Raw genomic sequence first — 13,501 nt, forward strand, 5'->3', positions numbered from 1 at the left:
AGCTGAGCGCGGCTGTCCCCTGAGCGCCTACTACGCGCCAAGCGCCGGACACGCGGTCCTTCCGGATCTGGACGGGGCTCTGCGGGAAGACGCAGAGAGCGAAAGGGCCACACACGCGCACACATGCGCGCACACACACACACACGCACACACCTGGCAGATCTTAAGGGGAAAGGCTTTCAGGGAGCTGTCTTCTTTCTAGGAAATAAATACGAAAATCCAAGGTCTCGCGCGCAGCTTCGGAGCCCCCTCGAGCGCCTGGCTGAGTCCCGAGCGGGACCCGCGCGCGTCCCGGGCGAGAGGCCGGCGCGCGGCGGCCGGGCGACCAGGTGGCCGGGCAGGGCCGGAAGAGGGCCCGGAGTCGGCGGGCGGGCGGCGCCGGGGGCAGGTGCCAGCGGCAGTGGGCGGGGGCGGCGGCGTCACCCCTCCCCCGGGGGCCGGGCGCGCACACCAGCTCGGCCCGAGGAGCCGGGGGCACGGGCGTCCCCGCCGCCCTCCGGAGGAGCCGGAGCGACCGCATCCTCCGGAGAGACGCCCCGCGCTCCGCGGCCGCCCTCCGCCGCCGCCGCCGCCAGGAGGCGAGCACCGCCGGTCCCCGCGCCCCGGAGCCCCGATCCTCCACCTGCCGCGGCTCCCGGGGCGCAGGGGGTGTGAGAAGCAGGGACCCAGGGACACCGGCCCCCGGGGGCCACAGGGCGCGGAAAGGGACCGCCGCCCCCGGCCGCGCGCTCTGCGCCCCGGCCGCGAGTTCAAGGGCGACCCCCTCGGAGGGGGCTCCGCACGCGCGGCGCGTCCGACCCCGGGACTCGGGCGCCTCCGCGCGCACCCGGCGGGGCCATGCCCGGGCTGCGCCGGGACCGCCTGCTGACCCTGCTGCTGCTGGGCGCGCTGCTGGCCGCCGATCTCTACTTCCACCTCGGGCCCCGCGTGCGGCGCCGCCTGCAGCCCCGGGAGCGCCCGCTCGGCTGCCCGTGCGCCCGCCGCGCCGCCTCCCCGGCGCCCGCCCCGGCCCCCTCGGCCCCGCGGCGGGTCGAGCCGGGCGGCGGCGGCGACCCCGGCTCCAAGCTGCAGGCCCTCTTCGCGCACCCGCTGTACAACCAGCCGGAGGAGCCGCCGCTCCTGGGGCCCGAAGACTCGCTCTTGGCCGGCCCGGAGGCGCTGCGCTACTACCGGAGGAAGGTGGCCCGCTGGAACAGGTGAGCCCCGCCCGGCGCCCGGCCGCGCCGCGCCCGCCTCGGGGCGAGGAGAAGTTTGCAGGCAGTAGTGTGCCCGGAGATGCTCCCAGACCCGCCCCCTGAGTCCCCGGGGTTCACCCCGGGCCCCTTCCCCTGAGCCATCTCCTCGCTCTTTCTTCCGCTCCTGATGTGGAAAGCCGCTGTGGGATCTCGGTTTTCCAGAATGAGGTTTCCAAACAGAGCAACTCGAGCGCTTCTCCGCACCCAGCACTTAGCTCTAGACCTGGGCCCCTTCCAGAAACCAGGGCTTCTCCCCGAAACCCCGCTCTCCCCTCTTGTTTATTCCCCCGCCCAGGGTCAGAGATCAGGAGAGGTCAGTAGGCCAGAAAGTCAGTTTCCCCAAGTGGTCGCCACTCTGTTCAGTTTAAAGCGTGGCTTGCCCCTTTCTCCTGAGTGTTATAACCTGCAAGCAGTTTTATTTTTGTGAAGGGTTGGCTAACTTAGAGCTGAGGCTCCATGCTTTCATAGAATACCTGGGAATTTTTTACATTCAAGGCTAAATATAGAGGGGGAAATGCCAAACATATGTAGGATAATATCAAGAAGGATTTTTGTGTGTGTGTGAAGGGGTGGGGAAGGAGGGTGTTGGAGAAGCTGGGATGGCCAGTTCTGAGACCCCCAGCTGATGACAGAGGCCTCAGAGGAGTTAGGACTCTGGTTGAATACCGACTCGTCTGAGGATAACTCAGCTCACTTTTGGACACATTCATCACTTTTCTCAATACAAGAGATTTCCAAACGAGCCCTCCTCGCTGGTTTTATGGTCCCCCCAGAGGATGGGCAAACATAAGTCTCTGGAAAGTCAGTGCTTGTCCAAGTTAAAACTGTTTGCTCATTGTTCTATAGCACTGAGAGTGGCCTGGGGTGCAGGGGGCCTTTGGAAAGTAAAAAGAGAAAAAAATGAGAGTTATCGGCTGAAGTCGCTACGGTGCGTTTCAATTGCAACTCTATGGCTGATAATTTTATATTAGAAAGTGGTTCCCAAGTCTCTTGCTAATTGAATGCAATAAAAAGGCAGTTTGAGATTGCTTCTCAGACACTGTCATTTTCAATATTACCTTTATTTCATCAACCTTTATTTCGATATTACCTTTATTTCATCAACCTGTGAGGATCGGTGAAGGAGGAAAATGATCGACACGTCAGTTGAGGATTTGAGGGGATACGCGGGAGACATCGCTGTGTCACTGTTGATCAGTATCCACTTATTCACACGGCTGTGGCCTTAAATTCTGTATGTTACTCTGGTCCTTAAGGAGAGTCGGAGGGGTATTTTGGCAGAAAAGCAAGACTTTCTCACCAATCTGTCCTACAGATGATTTTGAGCTTGCCTTCTGTGTCATTACGTGTCAGAAAGCCTCGTTTACTGCTGAGGAATGATCTTGGCCGTTTAACCATGGGTGGGTGGGGGCTGGGCCCTTACTGTACACGCAGGTAACAGGATGGGTTTGTGTGGTCGGTTGAATGTGACAGTTGTGATATTGACTCATTAGTGAAGTGAAAGTCGCTCAGTCGTGTCCGACTCTTTGTGACTGTAGAGTCCATGGAATTCTCCAGGCCAGAATACTGCAGGGGGTAGCCTATCCTTTCTCCAAGGGATCTTCCCAACCCAGGAATCGAACTGGGATCTCCTGCATTGCAGGCAGATTCTTTACCAGCTGAGCTACCAGGGAAGCGCATTACTTCCTGTTAATCCATGAGATCTCAGAAGAGGTTTGTGGGCTGTAACAGGAGGGGGAGCTATTCCTGCAAGTGCTGAAACTGGACCCTAAAGGCAGAGAAGCTTCACCCAGGGTGCATGGCAAGCGTCCAGGCAGGGATGTTCATAAGCAGATTCCGGCTTCGGTGGTGTGATCAGGGCTTCCCTGGTGGCTCAGCTGGTAATGAATCCACCTGCAATGCAGAGACCCTCTTTCGATCCCTGCGTCAGGAAGATCCCCTGGAGAAGGGAACAGCAACCCACTCCAGTATACTGGTCTGGAGAATCCCATGGACAGAGGAGCCTGGCAGGCTACAGTCCATGGGGTCGCAAAGAGTCAGACACGACTGAATAATTAGCACTTCATCAGGCTAGAAATGCAATGTGGGGGACTTCCCTGGTGGTCCAGTGGTTAAGACTCTGAGCTTCCAATGCAGGGGGCCCAGGTTCAATCCTCGATCAGGGAGCTAAGATCCCACATGCCACACAGCATGGCCAAAAAAATAAATAAATTAATTAAATAAAACATGGTGTAGAAGAATTTTTAACAAAAAAAAAATAGTAATCATAAATGGAATGTGGAAGACTCCCCAGCCAGGGTGCATCTGCACCGCACTCAGGGTTCTGTTCTGAGAGGCAGTCACCCGTCACCTTAAGTGAGTCGGGGCCCCATCGACGTGAGCATTCGTGAAAGCATCTGCTGCAATGCCCAGGGCCAGCGAGAGCTGCGGGCTCCAGTGCCGCCGGCGAGAACGAACAGCAGAGGAGAGAAGCAGGGAGAGACCACGCCGATTGCTTCTCTCTTGCACGTACAAGCCTGCGCCCCCACCCTTGTCTGCAGCCGCTATCCAGCCAGGATTAAAAACCCAGGGCTTTGCACACATATGTGGGTGCCATCATGCCAATAATTACTTAACGTGAACTGCTTTCCAAAATAACTTCAGCAGCAAACCACCTGCCTCACCTGGAGAAGTGCAGCAGCCAAATCAGCCTCCCTCCCACGTGCTCCGATGAGCCCGCTGGTCTGCCTGACTGATCCTTCCTAACCACCACCCTAGCAAGTAATGCATGAAGTCAGACGTACATTCCTATAACTTGGGCTTGTGACCAGAGTTACCCACCGCCTCCCAGCACATCCCTTTTTTATTTCAGTGGAAGATGGAGCTTACACACTGTTTTGCATATTTCAGGTCCTCGATCAATATTCGTTCATGGGATGTCAGTATCTAGTTAAGTTGAAACGATGCGAAAGGCACCTCGTGGGTCAAGTGGGCGATCCCCGTGCTGACCCGAAGCCTCCTGCAGGCCTCCTTAACTGCCGTCCTTCCTTCCCTTCCTCTTTTTCCCCCTCAAAATGTAGCTAAGTGACGCACAGTTCAGTTCAGTTCAGTCGCTCAGCCGTGTCCAACTCTTTGCAACCCCATGAACCACAGCACGCCAGGCCTCCCTGTCCATCACCAACTCCCGGAGTCCACCCAAACCCATGTCCATTGAGTCGGTGATGCCATCCAACCATCTCATCCTCTGTCGTCCCCTTCTCCTGACCTCAATCTTTCCCAGCATCAGGGTCATTTCAAATGAGTCAACTCTTCTCATGAGATGCCCAAAGTATTGGAGTTTCAGCTTCAGCATCAGTCCTTCCAACGAATACCCAGGACTGATCTCCTTTAGGATGGACTGGTTGGATCTCCTTGCAGTCCAAGGGACTCCCAAGAGTCTTCTCCAACACCACAGTGAGGCACAATCCAAGTTAATAAAGTAATCGGGGAAAATGTTCCTGTCGCATCGTCGGCCGCTGATCCCCACAAGTGGTCCAGCACCAGCCCTCGACGGGTGTGAGGACGCAGGGGGCACCAGGAGCCGGGGCGGGGGCACGGGGAGCCAGGGAAATGGGGTCGTCGCTATTTCAGGCCTTAAACCAACAAGCTAGCTGAAGCCTTTTCCTGTCAAAGCGGTGATGGAGGGCAGCGCATACCTGGAGCCCAGGGTCACGGTGCCACTACCCTCACAACTTAGAGGCTAAGCTCCGGGTTTCATCCCCTCCCAGAAGCTGCCCGAGCCAGACCACAGCTGTCCTTTGACTTGTCACAGCCGGTCAGCTCGGCTTGGCCCTGCGCCCACATATCTTTGGTCGGTTCCTCTTAAACCCTCTGGTTCTTTCAGTCAAGGTCAAATGGGGTCATGCCTCCCTGGTGTAAAAACTCCAGCAGCTACGACACAGACCCAAATTCTCTTCTCTCTGCTTTTCTCTCTGGACCTCCTCCTCCAGGATCAAGAAGGTTCTGTTTTCCTGTAATTCCCGATTCAGCGTTTCTCAAGCCGTGTATGTGTATCTGTGCTCTCCCCTCATCAGATGCCCCGTCTCCCTCCTCCCGAGTACTTGCTCTCACTGAAGAAAGTCTGGCCCAAGACTCTCTTTGAAAATCACAGCAAAGAGACGCTGCAGCTCTACGAAAATGACAGGGGTTCAAGGGGAGTAACCTGGCTCCAGTGTTTCTGGGAGAAGCTTTGAGAAACTCCAGAAGCCAAAGCAGTGGTAGGAGAGCAGGTAGAGAGACGGACGAGATGAGAAAGAATTCAGCCAGGCACAAGAACGCTCTGGTCTCAGAATCGGCAGAGGGAAAGCTGCTTCCCACCGTGGCATCTGGGGAAGGAAAAGTAAAGTCTCTCCTCACCTCTTCCTTTTTGCTTCTTCCTACTGATCTCACACTCACCCAGATCACTTGGAGAGCAGGATTATTGGGAACGGGCGGCTCCCCTACAGAGCTTTGGCTAGAAGCCCAGGGCCCAGCTCAGAGACGCTGCGGTCTGCCTTTCGCCCAGAGTCAGCGAGGCCAGGGCCCCCTGCTGGTTCTTCCGCCAGTGATGCCAGGCTGAGAACGGGCCTGAAAAGGACCCTCGGCCCCAACCCGCGTGTGGTTAGCAGAGGGGGTGGGAGTCCGGACGTCCGTTTCTCTAATCTCCCAATTAAAGCCTTGCTGGGCTGGTTGGGGAAAAGCTATGACTTCAGTGGTTTCTGAGTCCCTGGACTTGCAGCCAGAGGAAACCTCCCCGTTCTTGTCAGAGCCAAGAGCTCCAAGCAGATGGTTTCAGAGAGGGCTAGGCCAGCTTCCTGTTCCCTCATCCCAAAGCCCAGTCCTCACTGCAGTCAGCGCAGCAAGGACCCAAACTGGGGAGGGTACCACGCAAGGAAGACTCGCACCTCCTGCCTCCGGTGACATCAGAATGAAGCCCGTTGGCCGGGAACCGGGAGGTGCTCATGAACTGCTCCATTGGTCCCAACACCTGCCACCCGACCTCCTTTACCCCAGGCAAGTCCTCAACCATCTGCGAGATGGGCTGGCCGGTTCTCTGCATGCAAATCCCGCCCAAGACAGGCGTGGTACTTGACATACACCTGCTAACTCAGGCCTCACAGTTTCTCAGAAAGAAGGTGCATGATTCCGAGACGTGTCCCTAGAGGCCGGGCCCTGCTGTCCACATGCCTCCTCATTCAATCCAGTGCAACCAGGCCCTGCAGGAAAGGGAGTTTACAGGTGTAACTAAACCTCTCTCCCAGAGAGGGTCACCTTGGGATAGGGAGATTACCCAGGTATTTGTTGTTGTTATTGTTCAGTTGCTACATCATATCCGTCTCTTCAAGACCCCATGGATGGCTGCATGCCAGGCTCCCCTGACCTTCACCATTTCCAGAGTTTGCTCAAATTCAGGTCCACTGAGTCAGTGATGCCATCCAACCATCTCATCCTCTGTCGTCCCCTTCTCCTCCTGCCTTTAATCTTTCCCAGCTTGGGGTCTTTTTCATGAGACAGCTGTTCGCATCAGGTGGCCAAAGTATTGGAGTTTCGGCTTCAGCATCAGTCCTTCCAGTGAATATTCAGGACTGATTTCCTTTAGGATGGACTGGTTGGATCTCCTTGCAGTCCAAGGGGCTCTCAAGGGTCTTCTTCAGCACCGCAGTTCAGAAGCATCAGTTCTTCAGCTCTCAGCCTTCTTTATGGTCCAACTCTCACATCCATGCATGACTATACAGACTTTTGTGGGCAAAGGATATCTTTGCTTTTTAATACACTGTCTAGGTTTGTCACAACTTGCCTTCCAAGGAGCAAGCGTCTTTTAATTTCGTGGCTGCAGTCACCGTCCACAGTGATTTTGGATCCCAAGAAAATAAAACCTGTCACTGTTTCCACTTTTCCCCCGTCTATTTGCCATGAAGTGATGGGACTGGATGCCATGACCTTAGTGTTTTGAATCTTGAGTTTTAAGTCAGCTTTTTCACTCTCTTCTTTCACCCTCATCAAGAGGCTCTTTAGTTCCTCTTTGCTTTCTGCCATAAGGGTGGTATCATCTGCATATCTGAGGTTATTGATATTTCTCCCAGCAATCTTGATTCCAGCTTCTGCTTCATCCAGCCTGGCATTTCGCATGGTGTACTCTGCATATTAGTTAAATAAGCAGGGTGACAATATACAGCCTTGACGTACTCTTTTCCCAATTTGGAACCAGTCTGTTGTTCCATGTCTGGTTCTAACTCTTACTTCTTGACCCGCATACAGATTTCTTAGGAGGCAGGTCAGGTGGTCTGGTATTCCCATCTCTTGAAGAATTTCCCACAGTTTGTTGGGATCCACACAAAGGCTTTAGCGTAGTCAGTGAAGCAGCAGTAGATGTTTTTCTGGAACTCCCTTGCTTTCTCTATAATCCAGTGAATGCTGACAATGTTGACCTGGCTATGTTGGACCTGATCACGTGAGCCCTTTGAAGGCAGAGAGTTTTCTCTAGCTAATCAAAGAAGAGGAAGTCGAATAAGGGCTGGAAGTGCCTCTGCTGACTTGCAGATGGGGCGGGGGGGCTGTGGCAAGAGAGACAGTAACCTTCAGGACCTAAGCTGGGCCCCAGCTGACAGCCAGCCAGGAAACAAGGCCCTCGGTTGCACAACCACAAGGAGATGAATTCTTCCAACAACAGGAACAAACATGGCAGCAGAGCTTCTGCCGGATCTCCGGATGAGCCCTCAGCCTGGCGGACGACTTGACCTGAGCCTCGTGAAGCCTGCGCTGGGAACTCAGTCACGCTGAGCTGGAACCCGGACCCGCAGCTCGGAGAGCGGATCAGTGGGTGTTGCTTAAGGCCACCAGGGTGGTGGTAATTTGCTCCTTGGCAGAGAAAACAAAGGTGGCGCTGCTGCTGACTTTGTTTTCTGGAGGAAACTGGGGAACGCAAGGTGGTTGCCGGTCGCCTTCTTATGTCAGGCGGCTGGCAAACTTCCGATGGGCCAGGATCCACACGGTCTCACCGTCAGCTCTAGCCCTCTGCATCCTGGGAAGCCTCCAGGTCCTCCTCTCCTCCCTGGGAAAGGCTTTTCCGACCACCTCCCCCCACGCTGGTCCCTCCCCGACGGGACACATCCTCCCCTACAGCATCACGGGAATGTTCATGACTCTGCAGCTTCACGGCAGCTGTCACGTGAGCGTGAATGGCCACTCGCTCCTGGCATGAGAAGCCCCCAGCCTGCACGTGGTCGCACGAATACATCTGTTCCGTGGTTTCCCCTACAGGAGAGCCAGAGTGAATATCTGTGGAACAAATAATTGGGAACAGAAGACCTCAGGACTTGGGGGCTGTTACTCAACATCCTCTTAGCCCCTGTGGGGGATGAAAGCCTTGAACGAAAACAATCTTGAACAAAAACAAGTCATCCCACCTATAACCTGCCTCCTCCTCCTCCTTTGAAACTCTCAGGCGAAACCCTCCTACTGAGACATCCTGGCATTTAGACCTGGGGTGCTCTCTCTATCGCAGTAGCGTAAATAAAATCAACTTCCAACTTTTTTTTTTAAAAAAGCCCTGGAAGAAAGTTGAGAAGGTGCCGTTTGCCAAGAAGAGAGAATTTCCTCAGCTTCCTGCATTTTCTGAGGAAAGAGCAGCCAAGAAGTCATGCATTTAAAAAAGCGGGAGCCACAGAGAGACCCTGACTTAGCCAAAAGCACTCCCTGCTCGCCCCTCCGTAGGCGCTGACCTGTGTCTTCCCAGTGATCATCTGTTAAAGCAGACACTGCTGAGGACCAGAGGGTTCTACTGAAGTCGGCTTTCGCGTGGCTCAGAGCCGAGGGGGGATGCCATTCCAAACAGCTGCAGCCTGGACGGAGCAGAAGTTCTAGGAGTGAGAGCATCTGAGTACTTGTTATTATAGGCAGGCACACACACAGGCCTAATGAAGACCGCAGTATGGAAAAAAGGCCTAGTTCTTTTTATGGCCTGTCACTTGGCAGGATGCCCTACGGTGGAAATGCGAAATCAACACAACCCTGAGTCTGAGCGCCTTGGCGATGCCGGGGTCTGGGAGTGCGGGTCCCTGGAGGCTGACCTTGGAAATCAAGACCTGGATCCCGCCAGCGTCTTTCGTCTTGAGCAAGAGGCGAAGCTAAGACCCAGAGAAGGACCTATTTTATTGGATTCTCTCGTAACAAACCCGATAGATTTGGACAGCCACAGGGGATAGAAAATGGTGGAGGACTGTGATTGCTAAGAAGCCAAGAGCCTGTAAGAAAATTCAGCGAAATGTGGAGAGCAGAGAGAAACCGAAGGAGCTGCTGGCACGGGGGCAGGTGAACGAAGAGCTGGGCGACGGAAATGAGACGGCCTGGGAGGAGACGGGGCTTTAGAAAACTTGGGAGAGGCGGGTGGGTGAGAAAAGCGTTCTGCTGGAAGAAGAAAAAGCAAAGCTGTTCCGCCCCAGGAAGCCGAGTCTAGCTCTCAGGTGGCACCCTGGCCTTCAGTTGTCTCTACCTGGGTCACGCGCATGGGTCGTGGGCAAGCTCATTTTTCGTGATGCTCACCACAGCAGAGTCTGTGTGGGGGGACCGAGTGTCATCCGAGTTTCATCCACGTAAGTGGAGTCTTTATTTTATACTGGAGTGTAGCCGATTGACAATGTTGTGATGGTTTCAGGTGGAGCAAAGGGACTCAGCCGCACATACACATGTACCCACTCTCCCCAAACGCCCCTTGCGTCCAGGCGGCCCAGAACTTGAGCAGAGTGCCCTGCACTCTACAGCAGGATGACTGGAATTCCTCTAGCTCTGGTTCATCTTCCTCAGTGGCTGAGAGTGACTTTGTGCGGAAAGTGTATTTATCTGCACTCACGGCCCGGCCTGTGTTTTGTTTTTTGTTTTAACGCTGAGTTAGGAGTCCTGCTCCACCAGCAGCGGCTTATTTCTGCCTCCTGTGCTCCTCGGGGCACTCAGAGAGATTCTGGAGGAAGTCAGACTGACCAGCTACAATTCCATCATCAAGTCAAGCCCCGATTCACCACCATTTCATTGCAGCGTTGTTTTTTAAACCGGGATCATTGGATCCTACCCAGCTCAACTGATGAGGTCTACGTTTCCCTTACATTTTACACATACTTTGCATTCTGTGGCTACGTGTATTTTCTTAGAAAATAGTACATGATATTTGCAAAGTGCTGCCTACTCTCTTTAGGATACTTTGATGTTAAGCGACAGAAACCCAGTTAAAACGTGGAGAATCAAGTAACCAAAGCTCAGGGACCTCAGCCCTCTCTACTCTCTGTCGCCTAGTCCTTCTGCGTGCCGTAATGCCCTCTGCAGTTTCCGAGCCCCAAGAGCCCTGCGACCAGAGAGAGAAAAGGGCTTCTCAGATTTCCACAAAGAAAGATCCTGGGCAAAGTCGCTGGTTGGCCAGACCGGGTATACAGCCAGGCTCTAGAGAGTTCTGATTGGTCCAGTTCTGAGGAGGATGCAGGCACTTCAACCAATCACTGGCTCTGGGGAGGCGGAGCCATTGGAAACTATTGACGCTCCATTCGAGCCACGTGGCTCAGTGTGGGAAGAACAGTTCCCCCAAACCAGGCTGGCTGCCCAGACCTCAAGTGACCTGGAAGAACTTCTGTGACCAGCGTGATGCTAGAAATTTTCTCAACTTGTGCCTGCTGCAGTTTCTGACTCTGATAGCCACTGTTCTGGGGTTTCAGTAAGACCTTTTAAATTTTTGTTTATTTTTGGCCGTGCGTGTCTGTTGCTGCTGGCTTCTCTCTAGCTGTGGCGAACGGGAGCTCCTCCCTAGTTGCAGCGTGCGGGCTTCTCCTCGCGGTGGCTTTTGTTGCGGGGGCCTCTCTTGTTGCCGCGGAGCACGGGCGCGGTGGTGCGAGGGCTTCCCTAGTTGCGGCTCCCGGCACAGGCTTAGTTGTTCCGCAGCATGTGGGATCTTCCCGGATCAGGGAGAGAGCCCAGGTCTCCAGCGTTCGCAGGCAGATTCTTTACCACTGAGCCGTTAGGGAAGCCTCATAAGACATTTTTAAAGCAAATTCATTTGTTAACAAGTTCCTATTGTGCAGATCTTTTACACCAACCATTAGAATTCTTGCAAGAGGATAGGAATCTTTATTAATTTGGGCTTTCCCTTAAATCAACCGTGCTCTCTTTATAGGAGCTCAAAGAAGGAGCAGATGTGAACTCATGTCTCTTTCTCCCAAAACTCCACTGGGACCCATGACGCCTTCTGTCAATCCCTAGGGAAGCACTTACGTCTTTTTGACATGAAGAGGGTGAGTCTGTGGTTCTTGAAGCTCCAGCAGCCCTATTTTCCAAGCTCTGCACACCTTCAACCAGGGTTTCTTCTAAATAAAAACACTGGACAAGCACTTTCCAAGTGTGTTTCATGAACTTCCAGGGTTTCTGGAGGTGCTTCTTGGGTTCTGAGAATGATTGCTTCAGTTTGCATTTTGGAAATCTGTGCCTCAAGGTAATTTTGACAATATGAGGAAACGCACACCCAGTTGTGTTACGCCCATTGAGCCATCGGATCTCTTGGCATTTGCTGAGAAAGGTCTAAAAAAGGAATTCAGTCACTGTGTTCGTCTCCCAGGGCTACCGTGGCAAATTGCCCCTGTTTAAGTCACTGTTGGTTGCCTGGAACAATGTAAACTTATTCTTTCACAATTCTGGAGTCTGTGTTCTGAAACCAAGGTGTGGGCAGGATAGCAGGCTCCCCGGAGGGTCTGTGGGAGAGTCCATTCTGCGCTTCTTCCAGCTTCAGTGGCTGCCGGCATCCCTGTCACCTCGCCTCCTCTTCCACCTCTGTGTCTGTCTCTGCTTCTGTGTCGCTCTCCTAAGGACACAGGTTGTGAACTCGGGCTGCTGTGGTTTAGTCACCCAGGCATATCCCCCCAGTGACCCCGTGGACTGCAGCACGCCAGGCTTCCCTGTCCTTCACCATCTCCCAGAGTTTGGTCAAACTCATGTCCACCGAGTCGGTGATGCCATCCAACCATCTCACCCTCTGTCATCCCTTTTTCCTCCTGCTCTCAATCTTTCCCAGCATCAAAGTCTTTTCCAGTGAGTCATCTCTTCACATCAGGTGGCCAAAGTATTGGAGCTTCAGCTTCAGAATCAGTCCTTCTGATGAATATTCCGGGTCGATTTCCTTTGGGGTTGACTGGTTTGACCTCCTTGCAGTCCAAATGACTCTCCATTCTATCTGTATCTCTCTCCTACAAGGACCCAGGTCATGGACACAGGACTCACCTGGATAATCCAAGACAGTCTCATCTCAAGAACTTTACTTACCTCTTGCCAGAGTCCAGCCCCAGCGGATCCCTGCAGCTCCTGACAACCTCTGTCATAGCAGATCCAAAAGAATTGGCTGGGGAGAGTCCACACTGCTCCCAGCCCTTATTTTCCAAATAAGGTCACTGTCACTGGTTTCAGAGGTTAGGGAGAGGATAGGTATGAGTGTTCAGTTGTGTCTGACTCTTTGTGACCCCATAGACTGTAGCCCGAAAGCTCCTCTGTCCTTGGGCTTCTCCAGGCAAGAATACTGGAGGGGGTTGCCATTTCCTCCTCCAGGAGATCTTCCTGACCCAAGAATCAAACCTGTGTCTCCTGTGGGTCCTGCATTGGCAGGCAGACTCTTTACCACTAGCCCTACCTGGAGGTTAGGTCACGGACATGTGTTTAGGGGGAGCCCCATGCAGACTGCTGAGGTCACGTCTCATCGATGCCTAGCAAGGCCGTGCCGTTGCCATTTTACTTTCATTTTTAAAAAGGACTGTTTTTCTGTTCACACAGAAGAGCGCTTTACGGGTTACACAGCGGATCTTGCTCCCTCTGCCAGAGCTTCTGATGGGCTTTGAGCAGCAGCGCATTGAGGATGAGACCCCTGGCGGTGTCTGGAGTGTGGTCATCAGGGTTCTCATTCGGGACAGGGAAATAGATCTGCTAATTAACTGAACGTGGATGTGGGAACAAAGGCTCTTTATGAAGGTCTCGGAGTCAAACGGGACTGACAAGGGAACTCAAGCCATGGCCTCAAGCCACGGAGCCCAGACAGGGGCCAGACACGGAGTCCAGGCAGGGGCCTGAGGACCAGGGCCTCCCGGAGCCTCCTCGGCTGGTTCTCCGGATCTGCGGTGACGGGCAAGCCAACGGAAGGTCCACACGTAAAACCTGTGTGATGCAGAATGGGACTGCACAGTGTTTGGCTGGAAAAATACAGAATAGATGATAAGCCAGTACTCACCTTAGGTATTAAAAAGCCATCAATA

At 53.9% G+C, this 13,501-nt stretch overlaps 1 protein-coding gene across 3 annotated transcripts in view; it reads left to right on the forward strand.

The window, feature by feature from the left end:
* Nucleotides 1–689: 689 nt before the first annotated feature.
* FAM20A (FAM20A golgi associated secretory pathway pseudokinase) overlaps nt 690–13,501 on the forward strand; it is a 38,726-nt gene continuing 25,914 nt past the window's right edge. The window contains exons 1-2 of one of the 3 annotated variants that reach the window (XM_043905708.1): nt 10,773–10,929; nt 11,386–11,503. Coding sequence is in view for 1 of the 3 variants with exons in the window: in XM_043905707.1 (XP_043761642.1) it covers nt 838–1,196 (359 nt within the window). In the remaining 2 variants the exon portion in view is untranslated. Of the gene's footprint in view, nt 1,197–10,772; nt 10,930–11,385; nt 11,504–13,501 lie in introns of those variants that run through there. The other 2 variants (XM_043905707.1, XM_043905709.1) reach the window with 2 other exon arrangements.

The sequence above is a fragment of the Cervus elaphus genome, chromosome 5 (assembly GCF_910594005.1).
Source record: "Cervus elaphus chromosome 5, mCerEla1.1, whole genome shotgun sequence".
In the NCBI taxonomy this organism is placed as follows: domain Eukaryota; kingdom Metazoa; phylum Chordata; class Mammalia; order Artiodactyla; family Cervidae; genus Cervus; species Cervus elaphus.